This window comes from Mytilus californianus, unplaced genomic scaffold (assembly GCF_021869535.1).
Source record: "Mytilus californianus isolate M0D057914Y unplaced genomic scaffold, xbMytCali1.0.p SCAF_4, whole genome shotgun sequence".
NCBI classification, from domain to species: Eukaryota; Metazoa; Mollusca; class Bivalvia; order Mytilida; family Mytilidae; genus Mytilus; species Mytilus californianus.
The window spans coordinates 8610541-8629447 of record NW_026262690.1 but is presented as its reverse complement, the minus strand read 5'-3'; the positions used below and the strand labels follow the sequence as shown (position 1 = coordinate 8629447).

At 33.4% G+C, this 18907-nt stretch overlaps 1 protein-coding gene across 2 annotated transcripts; it reads left to right on the top strand.

Annotated features, from left to right (window-relative positions):
* Positions 1–4340: 4340 nt before the first annotated feature.
* LOC127737403 (glycoprotein 3-alpha-L-fucosyltransferase A-like) lies at positions 4341–15951 on the top strand. Of its 2 annotated transcripts, none has more exons than XM_052248056.1 (2): positions 4341–5475; positions 15599–15951. In XM_052248056.1, the coding sequence occupies exons 1-2, from the start codon at positions 4529–4531 to the stop codon at positions 15921–15923; spliced, it is 1272 nt and encodes a 423-aa protein (XP_052104016.1). In that variant the 5' UTR covers positions 4341–4528; the 3' UTR covers positions 15924–15951. The 2 variants fall into 2 exon arrangements, with proteins under 2 accessions (XP_052104016.1, XP_052104017.1); XM_052248057.1 differs by lacking the exon at positions 4341–5475 and adding an exon at positions 11208–12211.
* The last annotated feature ends 2956 nt before the right edge of the window (positions 15952–18907 follow it).

The window sequence follows — 18907 nt, the reverse complement described above, 5'->3', positions numbered from 1 at the left end:
AATCTGAAGTTTTTGTATACCGGAAATGATTGCTTCGCTTCACGGTGTGATTGCTCCGCATCCCGATGTGAAGATATAGTTTCAGTCGATATACACGCCATCTTGCAATTAATACTAAACAAGTTTTAACTTTCTGAAAAGCCTTGGACTGGCCCGCTGTATCATTCTTTTAAGTAAGATGGGGTCTAGTATAGTTTACGTAAATCATATATATATATATGTACAATGTAACTGTTATTTTAATATAATATATAACAACAAATCAGTGTATACTGATTTGTATCACTACAATATAATAGTTATTACGGTGAAGTTGAATTTCCTGTCATTTATTCATCATCCACGCACAAACTTGTCTCAGAAAAAAATATATCTCTGTACATTAACCTCAGTTTCAGGTAAAGAGATATGTTGTTTTTTTCTGAGACAAGTGCTTTTGACCATCCTCAAGAACTTGTGGTCATCCGATGTTCAGTACTTCAGTACTTTGATTTTTTACGCAATAAAATAAAATTGAGAATGGAAATGGGGAATGTGTCAAAGAGACAACAACCCGACCAAAGAGCAGAAAACAGCCGAAGGCCACCTAATATCTATTTTCATATGGATGTCTTCATGCATGTTTTCCTACACAGTCTTCACGCATGTTTTCCTACACAGTCTTCATGCATGTTTTCCTTCACAGTCGTCACGCATGTTTTCCTATACAGTCTTCACGCATGTTTTCCTACACAGTCTTCATGCATGTTTTCCTACACAGTCTTCATGCATGTTTTCCTTCACAGTCGTCACGCATGTTTTCCTACACAGTCTTCATGCATGTTTTCCTACACAGTCTTCATGCATGTTTTCCTTCACAGTCGTCACGCATGTTTTCCTACACAGTCTTCATGCATGTTTTCCTACACAGTCTTCATGCATGTTTTCCTATACAGTCTTCACGCATGTTTTCCTACACAGTCTTCATGCATGTTTTCCTACACAGTCTTCACGCATGTTTTCCTACACAGTCTTCATGCATGTTTTCCTATACAGTCTTCACGCATGTTTTCCTACACAGTCTTCATGCATGTTTTCCTACACAGTCTTCACGCATGTTTTCCTACACAGTCTTCACGCATGTTTTCCTACACAGTCTTCACGCATGTTTTCCTACACAGTCTTCACGCATTTTTTCCTACACAGTCTTCATGCATGTTTTCCTACACAGTCTTCATGCATGTTTTCCTACACAGCCATTTAACTTACTTGTTATTAGTTGCTTCCTAAATATTCCAGATCATTCCCGTTAAAAATCAAAAGCACAATTCGGCGGTATCATGTGCTATTTGCGTAGCTGGTTTTTTATATATCATTTGGTTTTATAACATGGAATACATGTATTCTGACAAAATTCTTCAAGATCATTGGCAGTAATATGTATTTTAAGTGTTGGTGTATATACGTATATAGCCAGATGATATCTCGGAAACTTGTTTTTCTTTGTCCTTCCTCTTATTTATCAATATGACTGATTTGACTCCAAATTATATAAGCAAGCTAAACTATAAAGGCATAATTATTCATTAATGGGGTATCGAATCGGATCTTAAATACCAATATTGTAATTTTGTCCGTTTCTAATATCTTCTTCTGTCCGGGACATGTTCCCAATCTTATATCTCATTCTAGCCAATAGATCTTACCCACATCATCAGGCAACCAATGAGAACCGATATATTTGTTACATAATAATTTCAAAATGGCGTGAATATCGTATGAAACAATAGCTTTGCACTGTGATGCGAAGCAACACCAGTTCGTTCTGATTGGTCACTTAATAGTGACCAAGATTCTTTTGGCTTGAATGAGTTATAAAATTTGTAACACCCCAGGAAGGGGATAAGAAATTATATACGACTGACCTAACAGTATGGGTATTCGAAATCAAATCGATGAACATGTTGCTATAGGATCACAGTGTTGTTGGATAAGCGCCGATAGTAAAAATTGATATATTTATTTCTTCGCATTTCCTATGTTTTAATCTGTAATACATGATTGATACGTTTTATTAATATTATTCCCTATGCATGATGTGTAAATGGTGTTAATATCATATCCTTACATATGTTATAGGAAAATGATAGCTCTGTTCACAGATGCGGTTAATCGATGTTGACTGATAATTAGTTATTCTGAGATATTTATTTGTTAAACTATCAAATTATACAATTTAGAAAGTATGGGACTTTAAAAAACAGTAAAACAAAACAACCAACGCACAAGTACTATAATGTCAACATTTTAGGTGTGTGTAACCCTTGAGAAATTGCATGGACATGGTAAATTTAAAGCATCAATCTAGGGGTTACTCTCGTACTTGAGGTGTTAATAAAGTCGAGAGTATTAATTAATTTACTTGTAACTGACAGACTTAATCTAATTCATTAGAGAGAGTAAAAATATTCAGTCAGAATTAACGGTATCACGTGTCAGTATAATCAGGGAGATCCGAATAAAACCTCCTTCGTCTATTGAATAATTTGTTAGTTTAACTATTTTATCATCATCACTGGGTCGATACCTCTGCTGGTGGACTATCAGTCCCCGAGGGTATCATCAGCTCAGTAGTAAGTATTTCGGTACTGACATGATTTATAACAAACCTTTCTAAAATTGTCCGTTTATAAATTTTTAAATTATAAAGAAACTAAGGTTTCAACTCCCTCACGCAAAGTTGACCTTAGATGAATTTGGCTATTTGTTTTAGGTATTTTTGTCATATAGCTCTTCAACTGTTTCGGTACTTATACATCCCTCGGATTTCAAATGTTTGGCTTTGAGCGTTCCTGATGAAGGTAAATCCAGAAAAGCGCTTCGGACGCATGAAATTATTAAACGTGTTGTTTTCAATTTTTATGTTACATTATCCTTTCACAGTCCATTATTCGTGTCCCTCACAACGGAGCCTGTTAAGTCGCATTTTGGATCATATTACAAATGATAATGAACCTGAAACCCAATTAAAGTATCCGAAAATAAAAAAAAATAATACACACTTAAATTTGTGTTATCTGGGAATGGAAGAAAAATTGGAACTATATATACTTGACCTGCTGGTGGACTTGTACCACCTTTACCAACATAATCAAATTCACTTCGCACAAACCCCGTATAACTGGTGTTCACTCGCTTCTTATGTTAAGATGAAAATTATACTATTTGAATATGATAAAACTATTTTATTTTTTACGCAATAATTATTTGCCCTCAGGGCCTACGATTGCGCCAATCTTGGAAATCCCCCCCCCCCCTTTGCCCCCTTCTTTGAAATTCAGGCACAAAATCATGTTGTGCTCTCCCGACTTTCAAGCAAAAAAAATAATGAAAGTGATGGTGAACACTTTGTCCGTGGTGACATCATCAGTAGTATATAAACCAGTGGGATGAGTTGAGAACAATATAAGTATAAAAATATGCTAGAAGCTTGTTGCGGTGATATCTTTAAAAATGTTAAACTATATGTAGAAAATAATCGTACAAAAAGGACCGAACCAGATGTTGCCAAGGGCACGATGTCGTGGTGAAAAAAATCTTCCATTTAACCCATGATTCATTTTACTCTACTATATCAAGGCTTACGTACACAACCACTTTATATTCTGTTCATTTACAGGATATTTTCAATCTTTACAAATAAATGTAATCTGTAGGCTATGATGTATGTTTACTGAATTGTTTTATATTTATAAATGTAAAACACAAAAACAAACTGGAAAGCATATATATATAGACCGTACTTTGACCTATAATGGTTTAATTTTATAAATTTTGACTTGGATGGAGAGTTGTCTCATTGACACTCATACCACATCTTCTTATATCTATATACAAGTTTTATAACAAAAATGCTCTTTTAGTCAGAAGTTGTAAATCGGCTAATATTGATAGGGATTAAAGTGTGACCTTTGGAGTTTGCATATAATATCGTACGTGAATCATGCAGGCTTACAATTTTAATATATTAACTCCATGGGAAACTTACAAAAAATTATTTTAATATGCATTGAAAACTCATGGAGATGAAAGCGTCTTAAAAAAATAATTTATGCATGAATGCACAAGTATGTTGCTTGTAAATTTAAATTAAATTTGTCAAAATCAAACAACGAATAAATCATTTAACGAAAATACTCTTTATGATGTCAAATTAGCATTTATTTACATATAAAATACTTTAAAGTTTGTTTTGTTATTTCACTACTAACCTTTAGGATATCTCATAAAATTTTGGAATATAAACAACTTCTGAAGAAGTTCTGTGCAATTTATTCACGTTTACTGTGTTTTTAAATAACAGATGAGGCAAAGTATGAAATGTGTTCCAATATGTCTATAGTCACTATGGATTAATTACCAGTAATGCAATATAAATCTGTGCCAACATTTCTTCCTATAATAGTACAAAAGACTGACAGAGAAAAAAAAAGACAATACAATAATGTTAAAAGTTAACTAGTATGTTTTTGCACAAAAAAGATTTAACATGGAAATTATAATACTGATTTTGTGTTTAATTAGAACAACAGTTTACGGTTGTAGCAATTATAATTTTTGGTTTTTAGGATATAACACATTAAAAGACAGGACTAATTGTTCATGTGAGCTTAACTTTATAAACATATCAGAACAGCTTCCTGTCGATCTAAATATGATCAATGTGCGCGCTGAAGGGAATGGAAATAGAGAACATATTAAACAGTCTGATGAAAGGAACATACGAAGTGTATGGGATATAGGAAATGGAGACAGAGTACTGCACCAATTATCGCATGGAAAACTTCAGGACGGCCCGTCCCATACGAAACAGATTTGGTTAGAATGGGGTCCTTCGTTCTGGGGTATAAGTACAGGAACAGAAACATTTCGTCAGTGCGATGTACACAACTGTAATGTACTATCAAGAAACCACCACAGTGTTGTTAATGCTCGCTTATTTTCAGATGGTGTTAGTTTTCTTGATTTGCAAGTACTCAGGGCAATCAATAGGACGTCATCCGAAATCTGGATAATTCATACATTGGAAAGCCCAATGGCAGCAAATAATTTCAAGAATTTAGATAATATGTTTAACTGGACTGCTACATATCGAACGGATTCTACAATAGTAACACCTTATGCAAAGTGGATATCTTTCAAGGACCATATCAGTTCTGACCTAAGTAAAATCAATTATGCAGAACACAAAACAAAGAAGGTAGCTATGTTTGTTTCTAATTGTCATACTTCAAACGACAGACTGGTATACGCCGAGGAGTTGTCGAAACACATACAAGTTGATATTTATGGCGACTGTGGTAATCTAAGTTGCTCAAAAAACGACAATAAACATTGCATGCAAATTTTAAGAAAGGATTATAAATTTTACTTGGCATTTGAAAATAGCAATTGCCGGGACTACATTACTGAGAAATTTTACATGAATGCACTTGGGTAAGTAAACAGTACTCAATGACATCGCTTTTAATTTATACTAGTTAACAAACAAAAACAAAAAATCTAAAACAATGCCAAATTGGCAATATATTTACAGTGTTGTATTTTAATCGATGACGGGTGTCAGTAGTTCTGCTAACCCTCCCGGAGCATCTAAGTTAACCCCAGTTTTTGTTGGGGTTAATGTTGCTCAGTAACTTTTTTTTAGATTTTTTTTTTGTTTTTTTTTTAATATGTTCGTCTTTTCGATGTCTCTCTTCTTTTGTCATGGCGTTGACAGTCTGTCTTTGTCTGATAATTTTGAAGATCACATTGGTATTATCCGCCTCTTTTTTTCCATTTTTTTAATCAAAACCATTGATTTAAGGAAAAAACTCCAAATTTCTAATTCGCAAAATAATTGATTCAAAAATCAATTTTTTCACAAAAAAAATTAAAAAAAACGATAAAAGAACTAAAACATGATACATAAACATGGTCTGGTTAAAATTTTGAATGCCGTCGCATCTTTAAATGCTAAATTCTCGTATTGAGTGCTTATTTTTGTCATCATTTTCCTCAAAATAAATGTGAACTATGCATGTGTCCAATAATACTTTCTTACTTGGTTAGATTTTCAGGATCTTATACTTTTGCTTTGCAAATGAATGTTTTTCAAAAAGTAGTTGAACAGTTTTTCCTAATTATTTAACTTTATGGTACGTTGAAGTTCAAAACTGCTTGTGTGTCGTTATTTTGTTGTCTAGTATCACGGTAGGTATAGTGTCCGGCGGAGATCGTGTTTTTTTCGAGTGAATCTGTCCACTTTTTTCGAGTGTAGATCGGTTTTTTTCGAGTGATAAAACATGCGATCAGGTCAATTAACTGCTATTTCACAATTATAATAGTTTAATTCATGACTGTCTATCCTATTTTGACTACTATACATGTTTTGAGCACAAAAGATGCATAATTTCGTTGAATCTTAGCCTAAAATTCAGTGTTTTGCATTGTCCGTGTTTTTTTCGATCTAGCAACAGTTAAAACGTCCGGGTTTTTTAACAAATGATCCGTTTTTTTTAAAGAAAATATGATAAGAAATAAGGCATTCTTGCTCTTAAAAACTGACTTTTTCTAGTTTATAACTGTAAGTGAAAGACAAATTATTTATTCCCAATAATTCACAAAAAAAAAACATATTATAATGTTGATAAAATTTAACCTTTTTCAATTTAATGATAACTTTCTGTTCTGAAAACTTTTTACCATAACCTAGCAGTATTACGATATATAAGAAAACAATGAGTCCGTTTTAAAACGGTCTAAAGAACCGAGTACAGGGACTCATATTTTTTTTTAATTTCATTGCATGCTACCTTTGTTTTTACAGTCAACAATTTCATGACTGATATGTATTACAGTGACGAAAAAACATAGGAGCAAGAAAACTAAGGAATAGGAGTAAACAATCAAAAAAATTCAATATAAACCCAAATATTGTACTAAAAGAGGACCCCCCCCCCCCCCAATAAAAATTAATAAATTACAATAACATTTGAATTGAATGGAATATCCAATAAAAAATGAAAACAACACGTTACAATTTTATGCTATATGACAAAAAGGACCTAAAATATAACCAAAGCCATCTAAGGTCAATTTTGTCTGATGGAGTTGAAACCTTAGCCTCTTTATAATTTTTAGATTTATAAACGGACAAATTTAAATGATTCATTGTTGGTTGCTTAACGTCCAGTGGCAAATGTATCGTGCATGTTCAGGACGAGAACAAATTAACAATAGATCCAATAAATAGGTCCTGTAACAGAACCTACGGACCCTTCAAAGAGCTGTTGCAAGGGTTCTCAACGTGCAATGAGCGTAGCACTCTCTCTACACGCCCCATGTTGACTGGACGTGAACATCCCACACAGTCAAACGGACGTCTCACTTTGGCAAGAGTCGGTAGGAAGAGGACTTTAGTGACCATATTTCTCTTACCCTGTCCCCCTTGGAGGTAAATAATTTTAGAAAGGTTTGTTATAAATCATGTCAATACCGAAGTACTGACTACTGAGCTGATGATAAACTCGGGGACTTGTCCAATGTATTCAATAAACAACGAAATAAATAATCTGTAAGCTTCAATACGATCCTTATTATATAATGATTAAAAAAGAATTAATGTGTATATGGTATGCGTTCACCTCACAAATATACATTGTCATTTTTTAGCTATGCTGGTGCTTCATTACTGTGTGACCAAGCATAGCATACGCTTGATCAGACTCCTCTTCACAGTTGGAGCAATTGAGCAGTGTTCTTGATTTCCATTTCTAGAACGATAAAAAAATATTTCTTATGAAGCAAGAATCTTGCAATCTGATTGGTTAATTACTCGGGTGTAAATAACACCCCACCTTAGTTCACAAGGGGATAAAAAAAATATGCCAAAATTTCCAAAAAATAAATCGTTGCCATAATAATGAAAATTAAAATTTTGGAAAAAATAATAATTATAAAAATAATAAGATTTTGAAATTTTTTGCCAACGTCGGTGTTGAAAAATGTGTAGTGAGAGTTGGTCATAAGATTGTTTTTCAATTTTATATCCGGGAATAAAAAGAATAAACGAACGCTAGATAAGAAATACATTCGTTATCTCGATGCAGTCAGGGGTGTACGGAATTTTACACCGGTGTTGAAAATGCATACTACCTTCGGCTGCGCCTCAGGGTGTATTTATTTTCAACACCGGTGTAAAATTCTGTACACTCCTGATTACACCAAGACAGCTAATACTTCCATCAAGACAAATAGTAAATGAAACATTAAGGATATTTTTTCTGTAAAAAACACATTTACCCGCTTTATAAATGTGTACGTACGTCTTAGTCCAACATGTCTGAGCTCACACAAAGATTGTTTACATCACTAAATTTTTACTGTATGCAATCCATATCGGTACACTAATATGAAGATTTCTGAATTCAAATGAAGGATGACTTTTTATGAAATGTACATGTTAATACAACATTATCAAACTGGTTTAATGCATTGTTTCGTGCTTTGAAAAGTACTTTATTTGAACCTTTTCATTATTTTTTAAACGTAAATGCACTGGCATTTTACATTTTAAGCCAAAGGAATTTTGTTTTTTCACTCGATAAAACAAGGACACACTCGAAAAAACATGGACTGCTCTCGAAAAAAACACATACATATAAAAATGATTTTACTCTCCAAAATGTCCTTTTCAATGCAAAAGCAAGAATTTTTGTAAAGCGTCTGTATATCCAAGCATACATAGATTCCATGTGCACATTTCCGTTGACATTTGCATTGGTATGTGTATAAAAATGGCTTTAATCTATATTTTGAAATAAAGCATTATAAGGCTAATAAACGTTTTTAGAACAAAAAAATTTAGGGTTGATAATATCTTTTTATCAAAAATACTAATTAACCTTCTATGATCTTGTATATAAGGTTCTAGTATATTTTTTTCACGTTTTACCAGAAAAGAAGTCTGTTTGTTTACATTTTGATCATATTCACTCGAAAAAAAGTGGTCACACTCGAAAAAACCCGATCAAATCACTCGAAAAATCACGATCCCAGCCGGACACTATACCTACCGTGAGTATATAAAGGCCTGCATGGAATGATTCGTGACAAATTGCCTTAATAAGTAAACCAAAAAAAATTGAGAATGGAAATGGGGAATATGTCAAAGAGACAACAACCCGACCAAAGAGCAGACAATAGCCGAAGGCCACCAATTGTTCTTCAACGCAGCGAGAAAATCCCGCACCCGGAGGTGGTCCTCAGCTGGCCCCTAAATAAAATTGTGTACTAGTTCAGTGGAAATGGACGTCACACTCAACTCCAAAACATATAAATGAACTAAAATTAAAAAAACATACAAGACTAACAAAGGCCAGAGGCTCCTGACTTGGGACAGGCGCAAAAATGCGGCGGGGTAAAACATGTTTTGTGAGATTAAAGTTCAAATTTCAAATTTAGTTAAATATTTAGAGGGTAAACAGTCAACAGTATGCATAATATTGGGCAGGAGAGTTTCTGTGTAAAACCATAAAAAGATCAATTTGAATATATTAGGCTGATGATTTCTGAAAAGTGGTGTTCTAAAGAATATAACCGGGCGTTTTCCGTGTTATAGTAATTCAAAGACGGAATACCAATACTTTAAACTTTATTAGCAAGGTCCGGACAGTACCAGACCTAAGACCTAAACTGACTACAAAATAACATACAAAAGCATATATAGAAAACAGTTACTATAGCAAAGGATTAGTGTCCAAAGGATTAACTTGTCATCGTCCTGGTTATATTCGCCACTACTCCACCTAAACTCGGTCTCCGAGTTTGCCGAATGAATTTTGTCATCGTCCTGGTATAACCGGGCGTTTTCCGTGTTATAGTAATTCAAAGACGGAATACCAATACTTTAAACTTTATTAGCAAGGTCCGGACAGTACCAGACCTAAGACCTAAACTGACTACAAAATAACATACAAAAGCATATATAGAAAACAGTTACTATAGCAAAGGATTAGTGTCCAAAGGATTAACTTGTCATCGTCCTGGTTATAGAAGACTGGGAATGTTTAACTATTGATAACTTTTACAGGAACCTTAATATTGTTTACTGTTATAAGTATCCATGACATTCATTGAATGATGCATTGCGTTGTCGAGCGAGATATTAACACACAATTAATTAAAGAACCATAATTATATGACAAATTTGTTAGTAAAGCACACAATAAAAAAGCTGCACAACGGATCTACCAATAGGATGACAACTTACCTAAATTAATAGGGAAATGATAGATGGCATTTCATTTTGAATGCAGGGTTAAAACCCTACAGATAAAAGAATCAACATCTGTTGTTTGAATACTGGCGCTCAATAAATCAGAAAAGGTCAGAGACAACACCCCTAACAGGTTTCATGAAATCTCATCGTAAAATTTAACTGCATTCGACATCATTTATTAGATGCCAGTAATAATTTTAATCATCAGTACAAAAGGAAAAAAGGTACAATTTTTACTGAATTAGTATTACATGTTGCCTATATGTAACAACTTTCCCGAATCTAAATAAATCATTTTTTAATGTTTAAGTTCTGTTTACAACAATACAGTTAATGGTAAGATGAGAAATATCGTGTAATTTTATTTTTTTTACGAGAAACAATAAGTTTATTTATAATGAGTACATTTATCTTGCTTAATAGTTTCATGCATTCGGAAAAAAACCTGATGAAATACAATTGCACGGTACTCACTTGCGTCTCGTAATTTTGAGTTATTAGGGATATCAGTAAATAATACCCTTAAACTAAACTGCCTATTTGCGAGAAACTTGAATCGCTGTAAGGCAACACGATTTACCAATTTGTTAAATCAGAGTACACAGTGAAATAACTCCTGATCTGATAGTCAAATTAATCACATGATCACATCCATAAAACTGGGAATCACACAACATCGACGATTGTGCAGGTGAATATGGTAACAGCTATTAAAACATTGTCTCTTTTAATCTATATCTCGTTTAGCTCTAGTATAAACAGATTTAACTAAGACTCTTATTAGTAAAGTTTTACTGGAGTCTAAGCTATTGCCATTGATTGAAATAGATGTTTTTCTGCAGTTTAATCGTTTTATTCATTGTGCATAAGGTGACTTTATTTATTGACCAAACTATATTTAGACAACTTTTTATCAATTTAAATTTCCGTCAACCTCGAACGAGTACCTTTACATTTTATCTGTGTACAAATTTTTATCAGCGCACCTGTGTGTGTAGAAATCGGAATGGAAAGGCTGTATAGAGACTTTTTGTTGATAGTTCTGATATTTTTAGCAATAACTGTGGTGATCAACTTTTCTCCAAGTAACATTTTATATCGACACGAACAGGATGTTGGTATGCAATGCAACGTGAAAGGGACCTTTGAACAACCACAAAAACCTTCCATAAAATCTCAGTTGTCAACAAAAGTTCAAATACCTGATGTTTATAATACAGATAAAGGTGACAGGATAGTTGAACAAATGAATTTTATACCCGAAGGAGAAGTTATTGGAACAAAATATATTTTAATACCCGACATAGGAAGTTTCGGTATTGATGAAGGCAAAGTGCCATTCGAGAAGAGTGATTGTAAGGTAAAAAACTGTTTTGTGACGTCAAGTACAAAATCCGGCGTAAGGTATGATGCTCGCATTGTGTACCAACAAATCTTTAATTCGGACGTTAAGTCAATGGAGGACGAAGTACAGCGACACCCAGATCAAATTTGGATTTATTACAATTTAGAGAGTCCAGTTGTGTCCCCGGATTATTTTATGATTGGCCGTGTTTTCAACTGGACGGCTACATACAGACATGATTCTACAATTGTCGCGCCTTATGAGAAATGGAGTGTAACTGACGATTCCCTGTTAATATCCCGGAATTATGCTTTTGGGAAAACTAAAAAAGTAGCTATATTTGTATCAAACTGTGACACAACAAATCAGAGAATTCAATACGTTAATGAATTGTCTAAACACATTGAAGTAGATATTTATGGTGCTTGTGGGAATTATACCTGTGGTAGGGAAAGAGAACAAGAATGCTTTGATATACTTAAAAAGGACTATAAATTTTATTTAGCATTTGAGAATGCCAATTGTAGGGATTATATTACAGAAAAATTCTTCAGAAATGCCCTCTTGTAAGTTTTATATAACTTTGTTTTTATCACAATAGATAAAATGAAGGAAAACCTTCAGGTATTATGATAGATAATAGATAACCATATACATGTATTAGTCTAATGAATATATTTATCAGTTACATGTAGATAATAACGTGTCCTTTAATTACCGGATTTCCTTTGTAATATACATAGTCCACACTTATCATTAGTTACACTAACCGCAATCAGGACGATTTACATGTATTGTGCAGTCTATTGTTGAGGACTATATATTGCCCTCTAGATGTCATAAGTTATTGTTGTTGTCGGGTTGCTGTCTCGGTGACGTATACCCCACATCTCCTTTTCGTCACACAATCATTTTAAAAATATCATATTCTGCTATAGCTTTACAAATGTATGCATTGATGGGTCTAATTGTCTGATCAGGCATTCCATTAATATAACGAGAAATAAATATGCAATTCTGTACAAAGCATCAAGTTATAAATGATATTTCCCTGTAGGATGTAACAAAACATGAAGATTAATGCCTAAATTTGCACATACTCATATATCAAATCTATTGTAACTGATATTTGGTACAGTATTAATGCATTGGAAATGACGTACAACACTCAAGGCATTATATAAATATTATTTTATATGATAGAGGTTCAGTATAAATCCGGTTACAAAACAGTAAATTGTACGAATATACATATGTATACGCGTAAAGCATATTTTTAAAATAAACAAAAAAGTTAGGCTTACACAATCAATCAAACATAATAAATCCTTGCAATTGTCTCTAAGAACACTACAAGCTTTATGACTAACTACAAGCTTTATGACTAACACAAGCTGGAAAGTACAGTGACACGTGCATGTAGTGTTTTGGTTGTTTTCAGAAATATCATTTACAATTTCAACCAAATCTCAACTAGATGACATACAATATAGTTGAACTATTTATGAAACAAGGAATCATAATTCTAAAATATTATATATTAGGTTTTGTGTCATTTTGTCGATTTTCACCGAATACTATAATTTCAATGATGTGGTGTACATATTGTTGATTTTGAATCTGTTCAAAGTTTTGATTTTTCTACCCTATATACCACTTTGCCTCATATTCTTATTAAGAAAAAATTCACACACCTAATTAAATGGGCATTTAAAAAGTCGGAATGCGAATACATATGTTCAAACTCTTTTAGGTCATTTTTTAGTAGCAACAAACAAAAGAGCTATGTCAATTGGACATGCTTTGATACTATATCTGCCCTTGAATTTTTACTTGATAACATTTTTGTTCACTTTGGAGATTCCGTATATCGTCAAGTTATCGGAATTCCAATGGGGACTAACTGTGCACCACTTATTGCGGACCTGTTTTTGTATAGTTATGAGTTACAATTTATGACTAAAATCAGCAAAGACCCATCGAAACAACATCTGATACAAAAATTTAACAATACTTTTAGATATTTGGATGATATATTGGCTCTCAATAATGACGACTTCAGTAGGTATACTTAAGAAATTTATCCTGTTGAACTTACTTTAAATAAAGCTGATACTAACAATGACCACTGTCCTTTCCTCGATCTTGATATCTATACCATTAACGGGAAGCTTAATACAAAAATTTATGATAAAAGAGATGATTTTTCATTTCCTATCGTTAATTATCCATTTTTAGATGGTGACGTTCCCTTGTCACCATCTTATGGTGTTTATATATCTCAATTTGTACGATTCGCTCGTGTATTTAACAACGTATTAGATTGTAGCGAGAGAAATTTATGTATTACTGAAAAATTATAACACCAGGATTTTCGATATCATAAACTAGTCAAAACATTTACTAAATTTTATCATCGGTATAAGGACATCATTCGTAAATATAACTCAACATGCAGACATCTTATACGTTCGGGTATTTCACATCCAATCTTTTATGGTAATATTCTTCACAAAGCACAAAAGTGTCAGTATTCACCTCAAAAGCTAACAAAACCTCTAAACAGACTTATTAAGAAAGGATATAGTTACGATACTGTTGTCAGGTCATTAAAGATTGCATATTTTGGCTTTAATATTGATTCACTTATAGGGTCTTTGCATCGGAATTAAACATATTTATTCTAAAACCAGTTGTTGGCATGACACGGGTTATGTTCTTCTCATATATTTTATGATGGTATAATACTAAACCCCTAACAGGAGGGATTGTGCCTGATATTCATATGATATAGACATAATCTTTCAATCAGTTTAATTGAGGTCTGGAGCTGGCATGTCAGTAACTGCTAGTAGTCTGTTGTTATTTATGTATTATTGTCATTTTGTTTATTTTCTTTTGTTTCCTATTCTGACATCGGACTCGGACTTCTCTTAAACTGAGTTTTTACTGTGCGTACTGTTGTACGTTTGTTTTTTTCTACATTAGCTAGAGGTATAGGGGAGGGTTGAGATCTCAAAAAACATGTTTAACCCCGCCGCATTTTTGCGCCTGTCCCAAGTCAGGAGCCTCTGACCTTTGTTAGTCTTGTATCATTTTTAATTTTAGTTTCTTGTGTATAATTTGGAGTTTAGTATGACGTCCATTATCACTGAACTAGTATACATATTTGTTTAGGGGCCAGCTGAAGGACGCCTCCGGGTGCGGGAGTTTCTCGCTGCATTGAAGACCCATTGGTGGCCTTCGGCTGTTGTCTGCTCTATGGTCGGGTTGTTGTCTCTTTGACACATTCCCCATTTCCATTCTCAATTTTATATAGGATGTCATCAACTTAATATGTTAAACTGTTCTGTATCAGTAATACTCTAGGGTTAGAATATCAGAGACTGTTCTAGGCCGTAAGTTTTCTCGTTTTAATTGTTTTACATTTGTCATTTCCGGGCCTTTTATATCTTGCTATGCGGTATGGGTTTTGCTCATTGCCGTACGATGACCTCTAGTTGATAATTTCTACGTTATTTGGTCTCTGTTGTAGAGTTTTCTCATTGGCAATGATACCACACCTTCTTATTTGATATATAAAACCGTGCAGGAATAAATTGACAAAAAATAAAATAGACAGGTTCTGCCAAATGGTTTTACTGGGATGAAATGGTTAGACTGGGATGAAATTCGGGAAGTTTTTACTGCCAATGAATATTAAATTAGATAAAAGAAAACTAAATAGTATACAAAAATAATTATCAGAGCCTTTATCCTTTCTTGGTTTAAAAATACTGTCCTTTGGTCTTTACTTAATAAAATTTCTATGTATGTAAGTTCTGTCATATCTCCAAATGTAAATCAATATTCATTTTCATTTGTATATAATAATGCATGTAAAATATTTGGATTACATAATGACCATATCAGCTTCATTGTAAAAAGTGTCTTATTTATTCTCTCTTTTTCAGGAATAATGTTTTGCCTGTTGTCATGGGAGCACATCCAGATGATTACAAAAGATCAGCTCCGCATCATTCATACATACATGTGGAGGATTTTCAATCTCCCAAACATTTAGCAGAATATTTACATACATTAGACAAAAATGACCAATTATATAATCAGTATTTCAAATGGAAGGGAACAGGAACGTTTATAGATACAAAATTTTGGTGTAGACTATGTGCAATGTTAAATGACCCTTATAAACCAAATTTGATTGTAAGTGAACTTGACAGATGGTGGCGATCAGAACGAACGTGTATACGTGCAGATCAAAAGTGGATTACATAATTCTTACAATAAACTATTTTAATTTTAATGTCTTCCTATCAAAATCTTACAGCAATGGTATAATGGTATAATTATTGCTGTTGTGAAAAATAGAGCTGCATGTATCCCGAGCTTCACTTTTGAAGGCACCCACACATATATACACATACATATATATTTCATATGTAATTTGGCCTAACAATACTAGACATGCACATTAGCGGTTGCAAAATTTCGTATTTCTCTTAGCGAGATTTGAACCCATGTTTGTATGCACTCCATCACAACAACTCCGTCTATATAGCTTGGAATGTCATTCGTTCAACAAGGCTTTCTAATTAATTTTAAACGAAAAAGTGAAAAAACCAAATCAAAAGCTACATTGAATTCATGAATTTATCGGGATCTAGTAGTAATGGGTAAAATCACAGTAACAAGTTATAAAGCTGCCTTTCCAAAGTCAACCCCTAACTGTTCTACAAAATATACAGTAATGGGTAAAATCACAGTAACGAGTTATAAAGCTGCCTTTCCAAAGTCAACCCCTAACTGTTCTACAAAATATACAGTAATGGGTAAAATCACAGTAACGAGTTATAAAGCTGCCTTTCCAAAGTCAACCCCTAACTGTTCTACAAAATATACAGTAATGGGTAAAATCACAGTAACGAGTTATAAAGCTGCCTTTCCAAAGTCAACCCCTAACTGTTCTACAAAATATACAGTAATGGGTAAAATCACAGTAACGAGTTATAAAGCTGCCTTTCCTAATTCGACCACTAACTGTTCTACAAAATATCTATATACTTAAACAGATAGAAAACTTATTTTTTTAGTTTCTATGGAACAATAGAAAAGATGACATAAAACGAAGTGATTATGACTAGCTATATGTATTACATTGGAAAACTTTTATAAATTTCAAACATAGAACGTTTGGGGGAAAGTAACAAAATAACACCTGAACATGCAGTAAAGTAAAAATCGTCAATATCGAACTTTACTTCCATTTTGTCATCAGTAACAACATTTAGAAAGACAAAAAAAATAAAGAGCATTGGTTGACGGGTTTATAAGTTATTGGACAGAACCTTCAGATAGCCGCTCGCTTGCCGTACTTCACCATTTTGATCATCGGAATTTCCTCCAGAAAACTCGGTTAAAAATTAACAAATTATCTAAATATAGGCATACTTGAAGAAGAAAGGAAATTAATTTATTCTTTACCTTTTAAATGCACGATAAATAACAAAGGTATTAATTTCCAATATAAAATGCAATCAATCATTTTATACACTAACACTTTTATACAAGTGTAAACTGTCTGAAAGAGGCTGTAAAAAACACAAAAAATACTATCCCTACCTATTTTAGGATAGCACCGTCTAAAAAAAATGTTTTGAAATGAAAGACTTGCTGAAAAAACGTTTGTGACAAGGACTTATTTCTTTCTTCAAAAGCTTTTTTTCATTATTTGCACTGAATATTAAATTTTCTATTTTTATGTATATATACCACATACTTTAACACTTAGTCTACTAAGCTTGTTTTACCTTGATTGTAGCGAATTTATCCACTCAGATACAATCCCTTATTTTACTATTCATACTAAAAAGGGACTATATTCAAGTGGTCAAATTCACCCAAAACAAGTCAATAAATTTACACGTACCATTCTCCAGATAGAGACGGTTTTTTTTGTTAAAGAATATGATCAAAGGGGAGTAACACTATCTTATTATAGCATGAACAATAGTGATAAAGTGCATCCGAGAATATTTATGTAACAAAATTGTTCGAAAGAGGTCATTATTTACCTTTATAATTTTATCCTCTTGTTTCATTGGTTCAAGATAAATTCAAAATTATATATTCTTTAATTGTGCCCATTTTAATCACTTAAGGAGCAGCTTAATACTTATATAGTGTGAGTTGTTTTCTTCTGTTTTAATTTCCTACTTTATCTAAAGACAATATAAACAGCTCAAAGACAAGGCACAATAGGCACAGCGTGTATAGTTAGTAATATGTGAAGACTATTGTACTATATCTTTCTTGAATGATGAGCGCGCATAAATCATCTTTGGGGTTAAATTGAAGAAATAAACAGGGTTATACAATATTTAGCTTTCTTAAGTTTATTAGTGCCTTTCTTCGATGCCTTTATTTGGGTTATAAAACAGTACACGAAATCTATGATTGTAACACGACATCTAGTGTTGTAACACTGTACACGACAACTAGGATTGTAATTGTACACGACATCTATGATTGTAAGGTTGTACAACACCTCTGGGGTTGTAACACTGTACACGACATCTAGGGTTATAACACTGTTCACGACATCTAGGGTTGTAACACTGTACACGACATCTAGGGTTGTAACACTGTACACGACATCTAGGGTTATAACATTGTTCACGACATCTAGGGTTGTAACACTGTACACGACATCTAGGGTTGTAACACTGTACTCGACATCTAGGATTGTAACACTGTACACTACATCAAGGGTTGTAACACTACACACACCATCCAGGGTTATAACACTGTTCACGACTTCTAGGGTTGTAAGGTTTTACAAGACATCTAGGGTTGTAGCACAGTACTCGATATCTAGGGTTGTAGCACAGTACTCGACATCTAGTATTGTAGCACGGTACACCACATCTAGGGTTGTAACACTCTACACGACATCCAGAGTTGTAACACATAATACGATATCTAAGATTGTAACAAAGTACGCGATATCTAGGATTGTAACACGGTACACTACGTCAAGGGTTGTAACACTGAACATGCCTTTTTTCTGGTTGTAACACAGTACACTACATCATGGTTTGTAACGCAGTACACGGCATATAGGGTAGTAACACAGTACACGATATCTAGGGTTGTAACACTATTCAAGACATCCTGGGTTGTAGTACAGTACACGACATCTAAGGTTGTAACACTGTACACCACATCTATGATTGTAACACAGTACACGACATCTATGATTG

What these genes read in the sequence shown, in the direction of transcription:
- LOC127737403 (XM_052248056.1), top strand. Translation starts at nt 4,529, where the DNA reads ATGGAAATTATAATACTGATTTTGTGTTTAATTAGAACAACAGTTTAC. An exon ending in TTTTACATGAATGCACTTGG is followed by an intron (nt 5,476 to 15,598) that starts GTAAGTAAACAG and finishes TCTCTTTTTCAG; the next exon opens with GAATAATGTTTTGCCTGTTG.